Source organism: Alosa sapidissima, chromosome 17, assembly GCF_018492685.1.
Source record: "Alosa sapidissima isolate fAloSap1 chromosome 17, fAloSap1.pri, whole genome shotgun sequence".
NCBI classification, from domain to species: domain Eukaryota; kingdom Metazoa; phylum Chordata; class Actinopteri; order Clupeiformes; family Clupeidae; genus Alosa; species Alosa sapidissima.
In genome coordinates this window covers 3474157-3494360 of record NC_055973.1, presented here as the reverse complement: position 1 = coordinate 3494360, position 20204 = coordinate 3474157, and the positions used below count along the sequence as shown (strand labels likewise).

At 44.0% G+C, this 20204-nt stretch overlaps 2 protein-coding genes across 13 annotated transcripts in view; both read right to left on the bottom strand.

Annotated features, from left to right (window-relative positions):
• ptprma (protein tyrosine phosphatase receptor type Ma) overlaps positions 1 to 7267 on the bottom strand; it is a 190291-nt gene extending 183024 nt beyond the window's left edge. For all 12 annotated transcript variants that reach the window (XM_042067078.1, XM_042067079.1, XM_042067081.1 and 9 more), the window contains exon 1: positions 6984 to 7267. In XM_042067078.1, the coding sequence (XP_041923012.1) occupies positions 6984 to 7056 (73 nt within the window). In that variant the 5' untranslated portion in view covers positions 7057 to 7267. The remainder of the gene's footprint in view (positions 1 to 6983) is intronic.
• Positions 7268 to 16833: 9566 nt separating this feature from the next.
• Positions 16834 to 18389, bottom strand: lrrc30a (leucine rich repeat containing 30a). The gene has a single exon (XM_042067877.1). It carries the CDS (start codon positions 17886 to 17888, stop codon positions 17010 to 17012), a length of 879 nt encoding a protein of 292 aa, XP_041923811.1. The 5' UTR covers positions 17889 to 18389; the 3' UTR covers positions 16834 to 17009.
• Positions 18390 to 20204: the final 1815 nt, after the last annotated feature.

The window sequence follows — 20204 nt, the reverse complement described above, 5'->3', positions numbered from 1 at the left end:
CAGAATGGCCCATCCGGGTTTTGAACTGCACAATGTCAGTCAGTTCCAGAGACACAAGGAGAAAGACCTGACCTGCTTTTTTTTTCTTCCACTACCGGACCTCCTTCCTTTTGACAACTAGTTTAGGCCCTAAAAGGCTCAACTGCTCTAATTTTTGAAAGTACTCTTAACCTCACTTAACATTGGCCAAACCACAAGGGACCTCTCCCATGTTCCTTGCAAATGCTCCCCTGCTCTCGCAGCTTATAAGTGGATGACATACATACGCAGGCTCATCAATCAAGGACAGATGAAATATGGGGTACAGAGGAACGGACCCAGCCCTGGGGTCCTTCATAAATCCATAAATACTCAGTTACACAGAGGTACGAGGAGAAACTATGACCCAAAAAAGCAGGAGCCACAAACTCAGGTAACTGTACAAAGAAATGTGACAAGGTGTACAGTAAACACACAAATGGATATGAACAGAGCATACAGACATAATATACACTTCAGAAAAACAACTGCACTACAAATGTGAAAAAGACAGATAGATAGATAGATAGATAGATAGATAGATAGATAGATAGCCTACAGTAGATAGATCAAATTAATTCCCATCCCTCTGTTGAAGAAGAAAAACAGCACAATTATCGCCTAGTATTTTCCTTCAACATCTGCATGACGCCATTCTTAGCAGCACGCAAGATGGCCAATTCAGGGGAAGAATTACCATATAATTCATAGATTCAGCTGCATATTTATTGTAGCAATATGGGTTAAGCATACTTCTCGGGGGTGCCCCCCCCCCCCCCCACCCCCCGGGGGTGCCCCCCCCCCCCACCCCCCCGCCGGCAACCCCGCTGTTCACACAGCCTATTCCCCATGTGCTCTTCCCCATTAGTGCCTGTGGTCTATAAAGCGCTCGCTTTCATCTCCCACTGCTAAATGCACATAGATGATAGTCTTGGACAAATGCCTAGGACAGTTATGCTAATGATGCTAATGCTAATGATGAAATATAACACGCAATGAAATATTTACAGTTCCCCTGCCTTTGAATACATATTTGAGAATATTCTAGAAGGTTCCAGAGGCTTTCACGTTCTTCCCGTCACTGGCAGACAACACTGCCAGCAACACCTGCGGTACCTCGAGAGAGTCAAGAAGAGAGTGTAAGGTAAAAGAGGTGTCCCACTGTGAACTCAAAAAAAAAAAATGTGTCAACTATTCATACTTTCAGCTTTTTGCCCAAATTGATAACCTACTGCGAAAAAGTTTCTCAAAAGCTGTTCTTCCATTCTAGCCCAACCAGTGTGACACAGAGAAACTCTTTTCCCTACCCCCACCCACGGCCTAGCACACATGCAACTGTTAGGAATTTCTGAGAACCCCCCCCCCCCCCCAAAAAAAAAAAGAAATCACCTCTGACATTTTTGAGGGGGTTTGATTATTACTTGTCCTTTATCATTTCCCCCTTAGGCATATTGTCTTAATACCAGCAGCAGCTCCGTGTGGCTTGTGGATTAGCCCCTGCCTCTGGCAAGCGTCTCAGGGCTGGCAATATTTAATATGGAGAGCTGCTGACCCTAACAGCGATTAATCCCCCCCACACACACACTGATATGGAGGTGCACATTCAGCAAGTCCTGCCTCACAATGTTCCCCTTGTGGCGTCTGTCTGCATTTTTAGCCCATTGGGGGCCTCTTTAAGCCTCTTTAAACCAGATTTGAATGAGACGTCGTATTGCTGTAGTATAGGACACACAGCAAGTAGCACTCCATACAGTGTGTTGGTGGCCTGCTCCTGCCTTTTGAAAGTGTCCATAAACTGCATCATAACTGGAGTCAGGCGAAGCCTCAGTGCCATTTGTGGAAGTCGTTTCATTACAAAGCTCTTTTCATTATCTATATTTGGAGACTCAGTGGAACCGCCTAAGTTCTGCAGGAAAAATAATTATGGTAACTGCCGAGACAGGCGAACAGAGGGTTCAGAGTCTCAACGAGCAATGTTTCACAATTAATTTCCCCCACAAAACACTCTTCGAGGCACTGGGTTTCAGGGTTTTTTGTTATGCCGGCAGAGGAGGAAGGTGGGGCCAGTGTTGTGGAAAAAAACACTAACTCCCCTCTGCTCCGACCGTTATTCCAGTGTGTCAGGCAGAGAAAACACAGGCACTTCCTGGTTTCCCAGAATTCAATGCTGTTATTAGGGCTGTTGAAGGCCCCTGGGAGATGACAGGTTGAATGTGACCACTCACCGATGAGGCTATTAATACTATTAAATCCAGCCCTATCCACTCCACTGTTACTCCTGAACCTAGCGCTCAGTGGAATAGATTAGGTTTAGCGGGCTTAAGATGGGGCTTTTAAGACAGAATGCGGGCTGATAATTACACCATTCATGGTCGAGAGAGTGGAGAGGTTGAGCAACACAAACCAGGGCCAACATGACAGCCAAAACGATGTGTTTTTGAACCAGTGTTTACAAACTTAAAACCCTAGTGTTAAGTTTGTAAACACTGGTTCAAAAAAGAGAAGTCAACACATGATGCCAAAAAAGGGTTATTCAAGTGTTTTTCTACAATCGAGTTGAGGTGTTTTATCTCCAGGCCCTCTCAGGGTAGATTGGATAGGATTGGATAGGTGGTGAAGGCTAAACAGAGGGACAGACATGACAAACTTATGCTAATGGGATGGACGGAATTCCGAGGGGCCACACTAAGCTGTGAATTTCATCAGTCAACATCAAACACTTCATCATCCCCTATCTAAAGACCAGCCGTATACAACTCTCACCCATCCTCCATCCGCAATTAAAACGACTAATAAAGACCCATTCAAAGTCTATGCCCTCTTCTTGCAGGGCAATAAACATAGCCCGCATGGCCCAAATGTGCCTAAAATAATTAGACTTGTCAGTATAAAAAATAAATAAATAATTATTTTTCTTAAGAACTGGCACTGCATGGTCCTTGAATCCCAGGCAAATATTTATGCCTCCTCCATTTTGTCTAGACATGAGTAAACTGTGAGGATTACAACTGGCCATGGAAGTACTTGGCAACAATTATAAACAACACAAAGTGAGAGCAAACTAACCCTGTTTAGAAGGGCAGTATGTCTTCTCTGGATGTGGAAGGAAGAAGTGGGCTTGCAAAAGAATATCAGTAGGCTACTTGCTCATCCTCTCTGCTATGTCTCTGACGCACATGTTTGTGAGGGGCACAATGAGGTGACCTGGACACATTTCCTGTCTGAAGCATGTGAGTGTGTGGAAGACCATTTCACAACTTCCTTGGATAAAACAATGGGCTTTAGGCTCGTTAATTAAGCCAGGCGAACATTTAAGAGAACAACACATTGGGAGTTAAACAAGGCCTGCCATAGCTAACAACCCAAAGGAGAGGAAGCATAATGAATGCGGAGTCTACCACACAGATGCGGGCTGACAGTAATGGAAATATTTGCCTGTGGTCATACACTAAAGGAGGAGGAGATGGAGAAGTGAAAGACTGGCACAGGGGATCTCAGCCACCTGCTCCAAATGTGTCACCTGCAAAAATAAGATGTCAACAACGGGAAACAGAGGCACGCCTCTTTCCTTTCATGACAGACGGAGCCTACCCCTTACCAATCCCATCCCATCCGAAGCCCGCATAAAATTAGGCCGCTGTGGGCCCTTTGTGGATTAATTAGCCATGTTTTTCTCAGCTCTCGGACTGACACAGTCACCTACAAAGGAATGCGAGGCGGGTATCCGGTAGCGACTAATGAGTCATGGTGACTCGATCGCGTCCAAGATTGTTTTATCAGCAGTCAGTCGCCTTTGTGTTTGCCTGGCGGATGTGCACAGCGCAATCAGCTAGCGGACCACCTGGCCACCTCGAGCTTCTCTGCGTGGCCCTGAAGCCTGCATATGCGGATGATTCATTAGCTCTTCCGCGCTCACGTTTTTCCCCAACAGGAGAGACAGACAGTGCCCGCTTTAATTAGCTTCGGCCGTGTTTGCTCAGCGTCTTTAGCAGAGTCGCACAGTCTAATAAGTGATTATGGTCTCTGGTGCGGTCAAACTGACAGCGTAGTATCTAGCCATGCCCTGGCCCTGGCCCTGCCATGACTAATTCTGCTGCCCACCAGCTCTTCGACCAGTGCTCAGCCAGCCAAGGACACCTTGTAGGTGGACTGGGAAAAGGCCGTGGGAGCGAGGCAGGTGAGACAGAATGATAGAATTGTTTGCCTCCTGCCGCCACAACAAATACGGCGAGACAGGGTGGAATTCTGCGACAGCATGCTGAAAAACTACTGGGTTGACTGATTTGGTGGAGGGTTCACAAAGCTAAATAGGGAAGAGTCAACAGTAGCCTATATGGTTTTGAGTGAATATCAAATTGATTGCACACAAAAGGCACTGGCAGAAACAACTCCATGATCTGAGCTGACTAATTTCATAATGAGTATGATATATTATTGCTGTAGGCTACAGAGATTGGATAATGTCTCTTTGGACAATGCAGAGATTCAATTGTATTCCCCACTGATTCACAATCACAGGGATGAACAACGAATTCCCCAGTGGCACAATTAAAAACTCTGCTCCACAGCTTCAGCTGAGAGGACAAATTCTTCAATAATCCGGCACGGCCTCGTGCGTGAGCACACGTCTGATCCAAAGGAACAAGGCACAATCAACAAGTTCGGCTAACAGAACAATGCCCACGACACACAATGACATATCTACCGCATGGCAAAAATAACACAATTACAGCTTTCAATCTACGGAAGACGCAGTAAAAGGCTGTGCGGGCGGTAAGACCTGAAAGGATATCCTGTGTTTCCTTGTCACGAGTCAAAATATTGTTCAGGGGCGCAGAGTCGGCCCTCCATATCAGGGTCAACATGCGCGGAGCTGCTAGCAACAACGACTGGAGTGATTGTTAGTTGGACCGCAGTTTAATTGGAGTTTAGCATTTCGTGGCGGGAATTAAATTCTACCAGAATAAATCTTTCCTTCAGCATTATCAGAAAAGTAAACGGCTATCCATGTGGGGATTGCGATTGCCTCCATAGAACATTTTGGGACAATAACAACTGCCGCTTCTTTTTAATTACTGTGTTAGTAATATATTTCACTCAATTTGCATTTTTAATTTCACTCCCAGTTCGTTTCCTTTTATTTACCCCTATTGACAATACAGTGAGCATTTGCACTGCATAATGGATTTATCTTTATTTGAGGAATATGTGTATATTTATTATCTCAATATGAAGGCCTATAAGAAGTTATTTGCAGGGCTCCTACCATCGTACTGTATGCTTAGCCTACATGTAAGCGCTGCTGCCACCATCAGGCCAACCCTCAAACAAGAGGAGACCGTTTGACAGCGGATGAACAGCACTGCATCATTCAAAGTGATTTCACTCTTGGTTTGTTCGGTTTGGGCAAAGATAACAATACTTTTGAAAAGAAGAAACTAAAAGCTCCTCGTTATATTTTGACAGGGACACAACGAGATTTAAGGGCACATTTGAGATGCACACAGATGCCAGCAGTGTTCATAAATGCAATTTAACTGGGATGACAAGAGTTCCGAGTGGTAGTCTAGTCTATGTGATGTATCTGAATGGAGCCAATCTGCGTAAATGCATAAACCTATGATGCCTGGACAATTTGGTGATGATAAAAGACAAACTAAACATAGTTGCAAAAAGTTAAGATCACTGCCTTAAAAGTGTATAATGGTCAGCAGTAGGCAAAAATGGAACTGCGTCAGGCCATATTTGGTCAACAGGCAAATTTACATGTTTATTGGTGTAAAACAACATTTAATTGCTAAGCCTATAATGTGAACTACTGCAAAATTGTATCTTAGTATCACCTCTCAGTTTGTCAGTTCTGCTCAAATAAAAAAGACCCCAGGCTGACTTCCAATACGTGACTAAGTCAATACATAAAGTGGCTTACTGACAATGTCATGTATGCCCAAAATTGATGATAAATGCATAAAGTTGTACAAAAGCCTCAGTGCAAATTAAGACTTTTACCACACACTATAATAACCAAGTTTATTATACCTGCTATAATAACCTTGCCGTCCTAACTTTGGCAGGTTGCCAAGACGCACTGATAGACACCCTTAAAATAAAGTAACCCACATTTTTAACAAACAATTCCGGTAAATTCTGAAGTATAAACAACTGATTGCTACACAAGTGCGCTACACATGGGTTGCCCCTTTACGCACCGCGTAAAAATAGATCGACATCTATAAAAAGCAGCGGCTTGGATTGATAAGATTAAACTCCCAAGCTATTAAGACACTTATAACGAAATATCAGCGCTCTCATCGCATTAGACAATGATTGTAAAGGCTACTTAATAGTTAAGAAGAAAGGCCACATTTATTGGAATGCATGTTCCGAGTTATGAGAGTGGCGAGACTCCTGATTCAGACGAACTTCATATGAAGCTGATTAAATTCAAACCAGATATAGGGCGCACACTACATGAAACACGAAGAACGACGCGTACGGACGGATAGAACCGTGGCCGTTATTTATTTTCTGAACAATACATTTCATATCCAAAATGTAAAGAACCCTCTACAAAATAGCGCTAATACTGCTGAATATGGTCAAGTAGGTTCCACAAAGTAGACTAAATTAAAAGTTTAAGCTGCGCAGAGTCGAGGCACGTCATTCAGACTGGAAGAAAAGAGTAACAATTTGTGGGCGACAACCCGAGCATTATTGAGACTAATGTCTGAACCGTACTACATTCCATCACAACGGCATTCAGAACTTAACCCCTACACAATGAAAAGAGGGTAAGTGCAATAGCAATCACCGACAAACTTGTCTAAGGAGAAGTACTACGTATAGACTACGCAGAGACGAAAACGATAACTTCGAGTAGCCTTCCTTGGCGACACACGGAATCTTTGTCACTTCGAATAAGCTTTCGGTGCTCTACAACACTTCAAAGTAATAATAAGTCTTACCTTTGAATACTTGTCCTCGAACTGAAACCAGTAAACTGACAGCAGCAAGGAGACAAGTTAAAACTCTATCCATTGCGGGAGTGTTGCGGACGCTACCCCAGTTCTGGGGCAATATTGGTGCTACTCTTCCGCTTTGACGGTAAAAATATTCCCGGTTTTACAGTTCGGAGCCTGGCACTGGAAAGGTTTCTTCTCCGTCTTTCCCTACTTGGTTAATTGTGTATCCTTCCAGCGGCTCTACTCTCGTAGTGACTTCCAGACTGCCAAGAGGAGTCTGACGTCACCATGCATGGGGAGAGGGCTGGAGACTGAGCGCTCTCCGATAGAGGGGGTATTATGCGCTCCGCGGCACCTCGAAAGCTAGAGGAATTCTGTACCCTTTACCTAATTTGGCTTACTTCACTTAGACAGTTTGTAACGCATTCTCATGTACTAATTAGTAAATTGAATGACAAACTGGAAAATGTGACAATAGGGAAAAGGCCAGTGGACGTGGACAACAGAGCACCAGGCTACAGGAAAAGCCAAACAACTTTGCCGCGTTATCACTTCTTAAAAGTGTGTGTTTAATGGAAGGGAGTAGGTAGCCTATATTTACCCTCATTCCTAAAATATAACCAATATGTAACAGTATGATGGATTCATGATCAAGTCATGGAATTATCTGCAAAGCTATTGTTTACTCGTCACCGGATGAGTGATTAGGCTACTTTTGAACAATACTGTTCAATGGGCTTTAAAGCTAATTTGTGTCTTTATGATCCAGGAGGGCTATTACATCCAATTAACTATAACTATAACTATATATATATATACCGTATGTGCTTTTCAAAACCCTACTATTTCTTCTGACTGAATGCAAGTAGCTTCACAAATTGTCTTTCTAAATTCTGTGTTTATCGCTTCGTCGGTCTGCTATCATGCCAGCGGGCTGTGTTGTCCTCTTTCCTCCTACGGCAGACAGCAAACTGGCTCATTCAGTGCTATGGTGACAGTAGCAGATTCGCTGTGCTCTGCGCCACAACGCAAAACAAAGAACCGGGGCTCAAAATCTCTCCGAGATCCTTAACCTCCTACAAGTTATGGTTATCATACTCAGTGAATAACTGTGAAAACGCCTGAGATATGATCAGTAATATAACCACTGCTCCACTAATGTAAGCAGTCTATGAAATAATATGAAAAACTGACTAGGCAAAAATAATATGCAATGCACATGGTTTTATTAACACTGTTTCAAAGAGCAAGGAAATAATAAAGAGACCAATATGTTCTCCTCCTCATAGAAAATATGATATTACAGTAAGACTGCATATCACCTACAGTAGCAGTTGGGATTGGCCTTTGGCAAGGACCAAACCCCCCTGAAGGCAAACACTTCAACCAAAATATTCTCATGGACAAGAAGTACTGCTGTCAGATACCAAGCCAGTTCCGTAAAGTTCATCTGCAGCTTCTCTTCCAGTTGTGAGTCAGTTTGGTTACGCAGGCATGGGGAGGTGAAAGTAATTGGAGAACTGTCCTTCACGTAAATGTTCTCAAATGAGGGGAGTCTACAGATATGCAAAGACAACACTGAACACATCAAGACATAAAAACAAGTTACTGATCTCTCCCTCCTCTTGAATGGTGTAAGGGAGTTGATTTATATTTGAACATGCCATGCAGTCTAATAAAGTCCAGGATATTGCAAAATGAAAACTCAGTTGACTTTAATAAGCAGTGTTGGCTCTTACAATGCAGTTGAGAGCAAACACATTGTCTAATTTAGAAGCAGAATGAATTATAACTGCCAACATGATTTGCCCAGTGGTATATAGTTAACTTTTAATTACAGTGGGATGGACCATAGTGGTTGAACTGTACTTGATTTCATATTGTCCCTTAGTGCAATCATAACATACAAATGGCACTTTGTTTCCTGCCCAGGTGAAGGGTGGTGCCATGGAGATATGAAGACAGTGTGTGCAAAAGATCTGATGGGTAGATGTCATCTTTGGACAAGTTTTCAAAGTACAAATTATCGACTATTATTAACTATCTAATTGAAAGGATGGTTTTTACCTAAAGTGCATATTTTCTGAAGGACTAAAAAGACAATTTCCATGATCCCTCATGATTTGACAAAATTAATCCATTCATTATGAAGTCAGATGTAGGTACTTTAAGATTATGTTCTTATGTCAGTGGGCCAAAACACATTGCACAGAATAGAGTCTTAATGGAGATTGTCTCCATGGTTTTGCAGCTGGTGTGTCCTGGTCTCTTGTATTCTTGATAAAGCTGCCTTATCAGAGATGCCGTCTAAGTGATTTGTTGGGCTTTCTCATCCACAGCAGGCCACCAGAGATCCACAGTCACAGCTGTCTCACAGCAATTGTTCCAGGGCACAGTCCTGTGACATTTTCATATATAATTATGTACTCCGCTAGACAAGGCACATCGACTCCCTGTGGCGCTCACAATCAATAGGAATCAGCCCTTGGTCTTGAAGAAAGCTAGGCCTCAGAGAAGACACCAGGGTTAACTCTTCAACACAAACCATTGCTGTAAACAACAACAGAAAAAATATAACAGCATTTCCTCAATAACATTCACCACAATTATACACATGTAACTGTATGGTGATGTAACCATGGTATGGACCAAATCACACCAAATACATGCAAATAGTTTTGTTCTACTTGATACTGATACTAATTTTTCAATCATTTTTTTTTTGTATAATGGAGGCTTTCTAAGCTACTTTCACATACAACTTTCAAAAGTATTCTCCAATGTTTGAGATCAATTCCCTACTCTCCACTGACCATAAGCAGCATGGTCCATTTCAAGTTGCATGTTGCTTGTCTTATGTCATGTGGCCACTAGAGGGAACATTTCTCACAATGGTCATTTATCATCAGTGTATCAGTGAAATGGCCTTGTCCATGCAGAGGACATTCATGACACCTTCCCAATGGTCCATCAATATGGGAACCCATGTGGATTAATTGGGTCATCTTAAACTGGACCCTCAGGTGATCCATTGTTTATATGGTTGTGTTATTCTATAGGATAGGTGAAAGTTGCAGGTAGGTTAGAACACGTCCACATATATTTCACAGTGACAAAACTAGGCTAAGTGTACAATAGGTCTAACAGTTGAAAATCCGGATTTACACTTTCTGATACATATACACTTGGTTTATCACTAAAATGTAAAAATTAAATGAGCTAATATTGTTTATTTGTTGCCAGATGCTTGTTAAGGAGTCAGTGAGCTTGCTTTAGATGTAGGACATTGTGATACATGATTATACATTTTCTGTCTTGGTCATTTGAAGATTAAAGTTTGAAACAATAACACTCAGAACTGAAGAGGACATAGTTGATCCCTGCATGTATTTTCCAGACAGATGCCCCTTGACTATTTCCCTACATTCTGCCTTTGTCTACCTACTGGTCTTTGAGATCTGCTGTGGGATTTGTACTTCGTCAAAATGGCTATAAGAGTCATACTTTCATTTCCAGACATATTGCATTTGAATCCCATTGGATTTGATACTGTCACTATATGACTTTGTGAAATGAAAAAAAAAGGTTCTGTCTTTTCAGTTGTGCCTACATCGATACTGGCAGGGTTGAAGCTCAGATCTCTGGATAGCTGTCTGCGGCTGCAACTCTGTGTTCTTGAAGGTGCAAGGCACCAAGCATCAACTCAACTAGATGTACCACAAAGCGCTACAAAATATGACCGCCGCTCAGTCCTGCACATTCTCTCCGCAAAAATAAATCACGCTTGTCAATTTGTTTCCATCTCCTACTCCATCCCCTACTCTTGCAATTTTTGTGTATGTAAATGAGTGTGCATGTGTGCGTTTGCTTTTGTGTATTTGTGTGCTTCTCTGTGTGGGTTTTCACTTGTGAGTGTGTGTGTGTGTCTGCTTGCCTGCATGTGTGTGTGTGTTTTATGTGTTTGTGCGTGTGTGTGTGTTCGCTTCTGAGTGGGTGTGTGGGGGAATGGGGTGTGTGTGTGTGTGTTTATGTGTGTGTGTTTATGTGTGTGTGTTTATGTGTGTGTGCCTGCTTGCCTTGCATGTGTGTGTTTTTATGTTGGTGTGGATGTGTTTGTGCATGCGTGCGTGTACATGTTTGTGTCTATGTGTGTGTGTGTGTGTATGTGCCTGTGTGTGTGTGTATGCATGTGAGTCTGTGCGTGCATGCCTGTGTGTGTGTGTGTGTTTATGCGTGTGTCCATACCTGTGTGTGTGTGTGTGTGTGTGTGTGTGTGTGTGTCTGTGCTTGTGTGTATGTGTGTGTGTATGCGTGTGCTTGTGTGTGTTTATGTGTGTGCCTGCATGTGTGTGCATGTATCTTTATGAGTGTGTTTGCTTGTGTTCATGAGTGCATGTGTGTGTGCATGCATAGTGTACAGTCACTAAATAAGATAAGATAAGATAAGATAATAGAAGACTTTATTGATCCCACAGCTGGAAAATTTACTTGTCACAACAGCCCAGTAATATTTAAATAGAGAGTAAGAAAGTTGTATACAGTATGCCCAGCATACAAGCCCACCTAAAAAACAAAAATCACACAGTGATTGCAACACGCCTTAGGGTTTCACCAATACTTTGAGGCAGAGTGAACCTATGGTGAAAAAAAGTTTCACATCACATGTACAGTGGAAAATGCACATTAATAATGAAGTTCAGACATTACAAATTGTCATGACAGAAGTGTTATACATTCTGATGGCAGATGGAATAAAAGACCTGCGAAAGCGCTCCTTCTTACAAGATGGGTGTAGTAGTCTGTTACTAAAAGAACTGCAATGTACACATAAAAGTACTGAAATGTACACATATATTCATTTATTGTATGGTCCCCCATGAACAGAGTTCTACGAAGCTTGGCATGCATTCAGAGGGTGTAATACTGATCCTACACTTCAAATTCCATGCAGTTTTGAACCTGTCAGCCAAAGATACCTGCGATTACAATGATTTTTTCATTTTTAACTAGGTGGCGCTATATATCAAATGATTGGATATTGGTCATCTTAGGCCCTATGGATCTCGAGATATTCACAGAAAACTGTGTCCGGCCATCTACAGGCCAGTTGGTGTATAGTCACTAAATTTACATATAAATGAATTTATTGTATGGCCCCCCATGAACGGAATTCCATGACACTTGGCCTGCATTCAGAGGGTGTCAGAATGACCCTACACCTCCAATTTTGTGCATTTTTGACCCTGTCAACCACAGATACCTGTGATTACATTACATTTGCTTTTTCATTTTTAACTAGGTGGGACTATACATCAAATGAGGATGGGATGGGTTGACATGGCCCCTTGAAATCCTAGGCTCTACGGTTCTCGAGATATTCACAGAAAATTGTGTCCGCCCTACCCTCTATTCGGGGGTCGAGTCCGGAGGGGGGGGGGGGGATTGACGGATCAAAACAGAAAACAATGGTTCCGTGTCATCCTTGTGGGGCTACAACAAGTTCCATGCTCCTTACTGAAGGAAAAAAATGGAAGAAAAAAATTCTTCGCTGCACGGCGGTCATAATTACGTTATGTCAACATCAATAAGAGGTCATTACACAGGGACATGGTATCTTTGATCACGTCCTGGGAGAGCAATCTAATGCAATTATTGGCCCATATCAGGAAATGCACAAGGTCAATAATGTGATCTGCTTCAAGGGAAAAAAGCTTTTTTTGTGTGTGAAACTGCAGATGATAGTGGACATCCATTTTCTAGACACACACACATCAGTTTCTTTTGCCCATCACATAATTAGTGAGCATAGTTACCACTACCGTGCCGAACAAAAGCATGGAAAGTGCAGGGAGCAAGAGCTGCGAAGGAGAAGGACGCAGGAGCTGAACAGCATCCAGGTTGACACCAGCCAGAGTGAGGGGGACAAAGATAAAGTGGTTTAATCAGTGTATACAGAGTAGAAAAGAGGAGCGGAAAAAAACCCAACGAGGAGCCAAGAGCGTTTCTCTGCCCCTTCTCCTCCGCCTCCCTCTGTCTCTCTCACTCTCTTTCTCTCTCTCCCCCCTTCCGTTCTCTGTTTCTTTTTCACATAGAGATAAGTGCAGCCCTTGGAAGGGAAGCCGTATCAACTGCCTCCTTGGTGACATAGGATTACAGAAGCAACCTTGTGCTATAAAGGTATTGGTAGAGCCCGCAGATCGGAGGGTCAGTCTATGTGTGCCAAGTGTTTGGAAATTGGACTGTGTACCCCCCATCCCCCCAACCACCACCACCACCACACACACACCCTCCAAACCAGCCTTAACTCCCCACCACCAAACCTTTCACTTTTCCTGAAAGGGATACGCAGCAAACGTGAATGAACTGTCAGTTTAACCTTGCTCGAGTTCCCCCTCGATAAGACAAAGACACAATGCGCCTGCAGTGTCTGAGGGATTTGGTGCAGGTAGCAAGGAGACAGTGAGCAATGGGACTCAGTGCGAATGCGCCCAGGCTTGTACCATTCATTTTCACTGTTTTCTTTTGGGGGTGTGGTGAGGGAAGAGAGGTGCCTGGTGGGGTGTGTGTATGTGTGTGTGCGTGCATGGAGGGGGGGTTGGGTGAGCACAGCATCCCACCAGGGTGTGTGTGAATTTCATCCATTGGATCCGTCACTACGGAGAGGCTACACAACGCGATGTGTCAAGACTTGCCCAACTGTGTGGCGTTATTGTTGGGGGACCGAGGTCTTTTTCCGCCTCCCATCAATCTGGAATCCAGCTGAGATTCACTGGCAGCTCAGCAGAGACATGAATGTGCGGCGAGCTCAGCGTGGTAAAGGAATACACCAGCACCAGCATGTAGGAAGCTGTTATCCACCAGGGTATATGGCCTTAGAGATGGAACACCTGTTCTGTCTGCTGAAGACTTGAGTGTTCCAGTCCTACACAACACACACACACACACACACACACACACACACGCACACACACACACACACAGTGACTTGCAGACCCATCTAGATGAGTACACATTCTGTGAAACTTCAATCACCAAGGCATAACTGGCTTTCTGCCAAAATGATTTCTATGTCAAGGGTACGCTGTGTGTATGTTTGTGTGGCTGCCTATGTGTGTGTGTATGTACACACATAAATATGTGTGTGTTTATATTACTGTGTGTGTGTGTGTGTGTGTGTGTGTGTGTATTTATGTTCCTGTGTGTATAGCATATGGGTGTGTATGTGTTTCAATGAGCACGCATTCATGGATGTGTGTGTATGTGTGTGTGGGAGGGTTAGCTGTTGCATTCTTTCCTTTTTCCAAGACAGGGTGCTGCACATGATCGCAACACAGTTTTCCTCGCTTGGGGCCGTGTGTCTGTGTTGTGCTCATGTCTGCCCAGTGCCAGAGCCTGGCGAGGAGAGCTCAGAGCTCACTAAGTGCTATGGCCGCAGGGGCAGCTCTCATGTCGACTCTGGCAGAATATTGTCATCATTAACCACTCAGCACCCCTGCCCTTTCTCCTCCCTTTTGGCATGTGGTGGGGAATGCCATCATAATTACAGCTTTTCTTTGGCTATGCACCATGGACAAATATGGTCCAGTTCCAATTAAAAAGGCAAAAGGACAACACATTAATATCTTGTGTAACACACACACACTACATCAAGCAAAATTATCCAGAAGTCTAAGTGTAAGAAAAAAAGGTGATGACATTTGGCTCCTGTGTTGGTTACTTTGTTACCCTAGGCTAGTGAAGACCTCCTTAATGACCTTTGCCAGTAGAGGTCACTGTTTTCCTGTTCTTATAGCCTTTTAAACAAACTGATGGGCCGTCCTTACTTTAGTTTATGTAGTATATATATATATATATATATATATAAACTATATTTATGTGCATATATTATGTGCCAAAAAGTAAATTTGTATTTATTATAACTAAAATAATAAAGTTTCCCCTAAGCAATTGTAATTGCTTGTGGTGTTAATGCCAAAAAGCTAAGGCCCTGGGATATTTTCAACTCGCAGATACCACTATAAAATGAAACCCCTGCCAAAACTGGACCATTACCTGTTCAAGACCGGCAAATGAGTTGATGGATTGTTGGTGCAAAAGACCTAATGAAGTATGTCCACAAATGCCACAGCATGGGGTGATTCCAACTTGCCGTGGTGAAATGTTGTGAACAAACCAACAAGATGACAGATGACATTGGTTGCTTTTCCTCTTTATGCAAATAAAGACAATGAACAAAAGGATGAGTAGCCAGCAATAAGCAAACTATCCTTGTTGATATAGTGGATGATTTCAGTACATAGTTAATAAGACAACGAATGAATATAAATTAAAGAAAAGAAATGCCAACAGATTATGTTCTTTCTCTTCGTCAAATATTTTGAACAAAGAAGAGAAAACCTTGAGGAAAATAAACAGTAAGTTAACATTTACATTCCAAATTGTTAAGCCTAATCACATTCTTTTAAATGTATTTACCCACAAAACAGTACAATCTTCACACCAGAAAAGTTTCCATTTGAATCTTCATTTTGAAGGAACAGAAGTTATCAGATTATAAATTGGGGGGGGGGGGGGTAGCAATGATGTGTTCTGATAGAAACACAAACAGTTTCCCTCAGGCAAACTGAGTGCATTACAAAAGGTGAGGGGTTAGTCTTGAGGGTTTTCACCATTACCTCTGAATCAGCAACCGCCAAACAAGATGGAGGTGCTCGTAAACGAGTGAGGTGTTTTAATCTGCTGACAGGCCTCTCGTTGGCAACCCCCCGAGGAAGTCAATCACTGTTTCACAGAGAGCCTTTGATTGCTTACCAACAGCTGTGGGGGAAAAACACATCCAATTGTGCTCTACTGATTGTTCTGTTAAGAGGGAGAAATATGTCACTTGTCTGATTGTAAGAGTTTAAATATTAAAGTCAGATCAATCCTATTCCGCTGACAGGTGTGACACAAATATGGCTGCTCAGCTTAAGACTTTTTTTCTCATTTAACATTTCTGTCAGGCCTCTCTGACAGTTTTGTTTCTCTTTATTTTTCTTTATTTCTTTGTTTTCTGCACTTTCCCACAATGCCAGGCGGCGGCTATAAGCACAGGAGGCACACGCTGACCTTTCTGTTTGGAAAGTAGCCGTTTCTGCCACAGCTTCCTCGGCCCCTCACTCTGTGCCGCCCACTAGATGGGATGTAGCTCGTAATTGCTCTTGTACTTCTCCTGGGGCTTTCTAAAAAAGGCCGGAGAACACCAGGGGTCAACCGGCCTGAGTCAGCACGTTCAAAATGAGCACACACACACACACACCCACCCACCCCCCACAAGCAGGGCGAGTGCACTGTGCATGGGGGAAGAAATCCAATCCTTGTCCGAGACAACTGCTATACCCACGGACCTTTTGTTTAACGTACACTTGGGAGTCTTAAACATGCCCCCCCCCCCCCCCTCCTCACCAGACTGCTGGTACAGATGGAAGAGATCGTGACATCAGCAACCTTTTTGGTGATGCAGGAGAGCTATTTTGTCTGGCTTAATAGCTTCTGGTGTGTGGAAGGCTAGCTGCTCTTTCTCTTGTTCTCTTTGCGCTGGGCTTTCTGTGTCCTTTCCTCACCGCCTCTTTCATGAGAAAGCGGTACCTTTGTGTTTTCCATTATTTTTTTGCCAGCAAGGAGTTTCATTTGTTATTTGTTTCATAACAACTACATAATAAAAATGTATTAAATTCCTTGTAGCTATTGGTATCATAAAAAAGAATATACATTTGTTGACTAGCTTGAGTGATTTAAAGTCAATCATAATAATCTAATATGTACTCATTTGAAAAATGAGTACATATTCTCTACTGGCTGTATTTGTTAAACCACATTTTCCAAAGCTGTTTTTTTCCAATACTGTTCTTCACATTCAGTCCTATGACGTGAGTGGAAAATCACTACCACAAGTCCTTCCTCTCAAATTCTCTTATCCAAACAGTTAAGGCAATCCTCCATGCGAGTGCCTGCAGGGACCTAATCCCCCCTCCCCCCGTTATGGGTCTCTTACGTAGACTTGAGATAGTTGTAGAGGGCGGTGAGCCCCCCTTCCATCACCTCCTTGATACCCTTCTGGAGGGGGTTGTGCATGATGTGCAGGCCTTTGTCCAGAGGGTGGCAGGCCAGTCTCTCCAGCCGCTTCAGCTGGTGCAACTCAGCAGGCACGTCCTTGATGTCGTTGAAGTCCACGTTGAGCAGCTCGAGCCGCGTGAGGAAGCAGATCATCCTGGGAAGGGCGTGGAGGCAGTTGCCCTCCACGATGAAGATCTTGAGGTCGGCCAGCGCCTGGATCTGGTCAGCGATGTTCTCCAGCTGGTTGCAGGCCATGTGGAGGAAGACGAGGCTCTTCATGGCGTAGACGCAGCCGGGGACGTGCACGATGCGGTTGTGGCTGAGGTTGAGCTTGCGTAGGTTGGTCAGCGTCGACAGGCTGGCGGGGAGGCCGCTGATCTGGTTGTTGGCCAGGCTGAGCACCTCCAGCTTGGTGCAGTCGCCCAGCTCCTCGGGCACCTCGGTCAGGTGGTTGCGGTAGGCGAAGAGCACGCGGAGCTTCCGCAGCTGCCCAATCTCCGGCGGCAGGCTGGCCAGCTGATTGCCCCACAGGTTCAGCACCACCAGGTTCTGCAGCACGGAGACGGCGGAGGGTATCGCCCGGAGGCGGTTGAGTGACAGGTTGAGCTTCTCCAGCTCCACCAGCTCCCAGAGCTCCTGGGGAGGCTCGGTCATGCCGCGACGCGCCAGGCTGAGGACCACCTGTCCGAACTGCTTGGTGGTGTGCTGGCGGATCCGTTCGGCCGACGTGAGACTCTCCACACGGCCCGTGTTCTTCCTCGCTTGCCTCTTCATATCCTCCTCGGCAGTTTTCTTCGACTGCTTGCCCCCCATCCTGGCCCTCTGTTTCAGTCCCTGTTTAACCCGCACCCTTCAACACGCAGACCTTAACAATCAAGCAGTGTGCCAACAGAGGCTGGGCATCTGGCTCCAGAATTCAAATGATTCTTAAATGTCAAATAGAACCCAGAAGTGCTTCACAATAATAGCGAAAAACAATACCTTCGATTCTAGAATGTCTGGTAAAGGCATCCAGACAGCTGCGTTGGAACGCACTCCATGGGTTGAGTCTTGGTGCCCATGCTCGTGGCTCAAATACTGTGGATATCCAATAGGAAGTGGACGCTCCAGAGTGGAGCCGTGCATATGTGCGTGTCTTTGTGTTGGCGTGCTGGCGTGTGTGTTTGGGCTGTCTGAGGCTGGGCTTTGAAGTGGCTGTACTGACAGATTGAAGGAGGAGGGCCTGAAACACCTCTTACTGAGTTACACTCACACCCCCTGGCCCTGTCCAGCTGGCCCTGTCACTTCGGCCTCCTCGACTGGTGTTAACTAACCTTGATTGTGCTAAGGGCATGCAACGACCATTTTTATTTAAGTCGTCTGATGTTCCATACATGCCTTTGGGGAACCTTTGCTCCCCTTTCGATGTCCCTCAGCTGGGCATTCTTCAAATAAATCAGGCCCATTTCTTAAAAGCTTCATCAAATGGTGGCCAAGGGTTGCATAATTTGCATAGCCATTTCAGTCATTCAATGAATTGATCAGTGCGCAGTAAGAACTCCCAATCGGACTCTGCCATTAATTATCTGTGCACATATTTTTTTTCTATTTATAGCCACTGCCTCCCTGGACATTGTGAGCCCCTTGCTTAAACAATTTGTGGTCATTATTTCATTTCCGATCAGGGCTATTTCAGTTGTTGACAACCTCCTACCAATGTCTTCACCAACCATTCTTGCATCGTTGGTGATCCAGATGGCAGATCAATTACCATCATAACAAATTATGAGTAGATTATGCACAAAAAAACAACAACAACTAGCGTATGAACTTGTTTTCTAAATGCACTAAGGCCTCTGGCCCATCCACTTTCATTACTTCACACTGTATTAGATAGCTTGAAGAGCTGGATTACGGCCTTATGGGTCGGCCGTTAATAAAAGCAGCAGTCCTCTAGGGGGTATTCCCATTACGGCTTGGTGAGAGATATGAATCTCTGGCCTTTCATTTCAGAGCAATAAAAGGCCTGTGTGGAAGAGCACCAGTTTGAGGTGTTATATAAACCTACCCCCAATGTGGACAGGGTTTCCTTATGCGTTGTTTTTGATGTCCATGCCCTCTATAATGCCACTTTGGTGTATGTGCTGATATACCCAATCTCAGTTTAAAACATTCAGATAACAATTTATGTTTCTTCATCTTTGATCAAGGAATTAAACAAATATTAAAGGTGCTCTAAGTTGCTCTGGACAGCCCAGGCTCCAAAAACAGCAACAAAAACAACCTGGTCCACCCTGGACCATAAAAACATGACAAACTGTTCCAGCCAATCACCGCGTTTAGGAGAGTTTCAATTGCAGGAGGGGGAGGGAGTAGCGAGCTAGCTCTCTGTTTTGTTTGAACGTCAACAGCAGTGACGTTACCCAACATCACTTAGAGCACCTTTAAATTACCAAAGGAACATCCAGCGTGGTCGTTTACTCTTGTGATCTGTGTGGCAACTTTGCTTGACTACTTGTAAAGCATGTCTGCAGAGAAGAAAAACAAGAGAAGCTGTTTATCATAAATATTTGTAAATTGATCATCTCAGCTCACTCAGACACAACATTGCTCTGTGTTTAGGCACATCTGCATACATACGCATCATAGAGTGACACAAACTGAGCAATTTGTGCAATACACAAACACAGCTCACACATGCACATCCCACACATGCACATAAAAAGAAGTGGTCACTGATTTCTTTGTGCCTTAGACATGTTCCTGAAATGATGTGCATGTAAGCCAAACTTCACGGGCATATTAAAAAGCCTGACGCGAAACAAGTACGTGGAGTCAGACGCGGTAATACTCTGAGGACCTCCGCTGGTATGTTTTAAAGACCCTCTGGTATGAGTGGCGCATCCATCACTGTCTGCTCAGATCCTATAAGCCTCCTCAGTGCCTTCAGGGTGCAACCCTTGACCTGGGGCAACGTCAACGGCATAAACCCTTTGCTTTAACAGCCTCCTGTTTATAGGTCTGGGCCATGTTCACAATCCATACTGCTAGGTAATACAGGGAACAGTTCTGACAGTACACACAGAATCCATGTTGTATGTTATACCATATTATTTTAATTCACACACACCATTTAATTTAAGAGCGCAC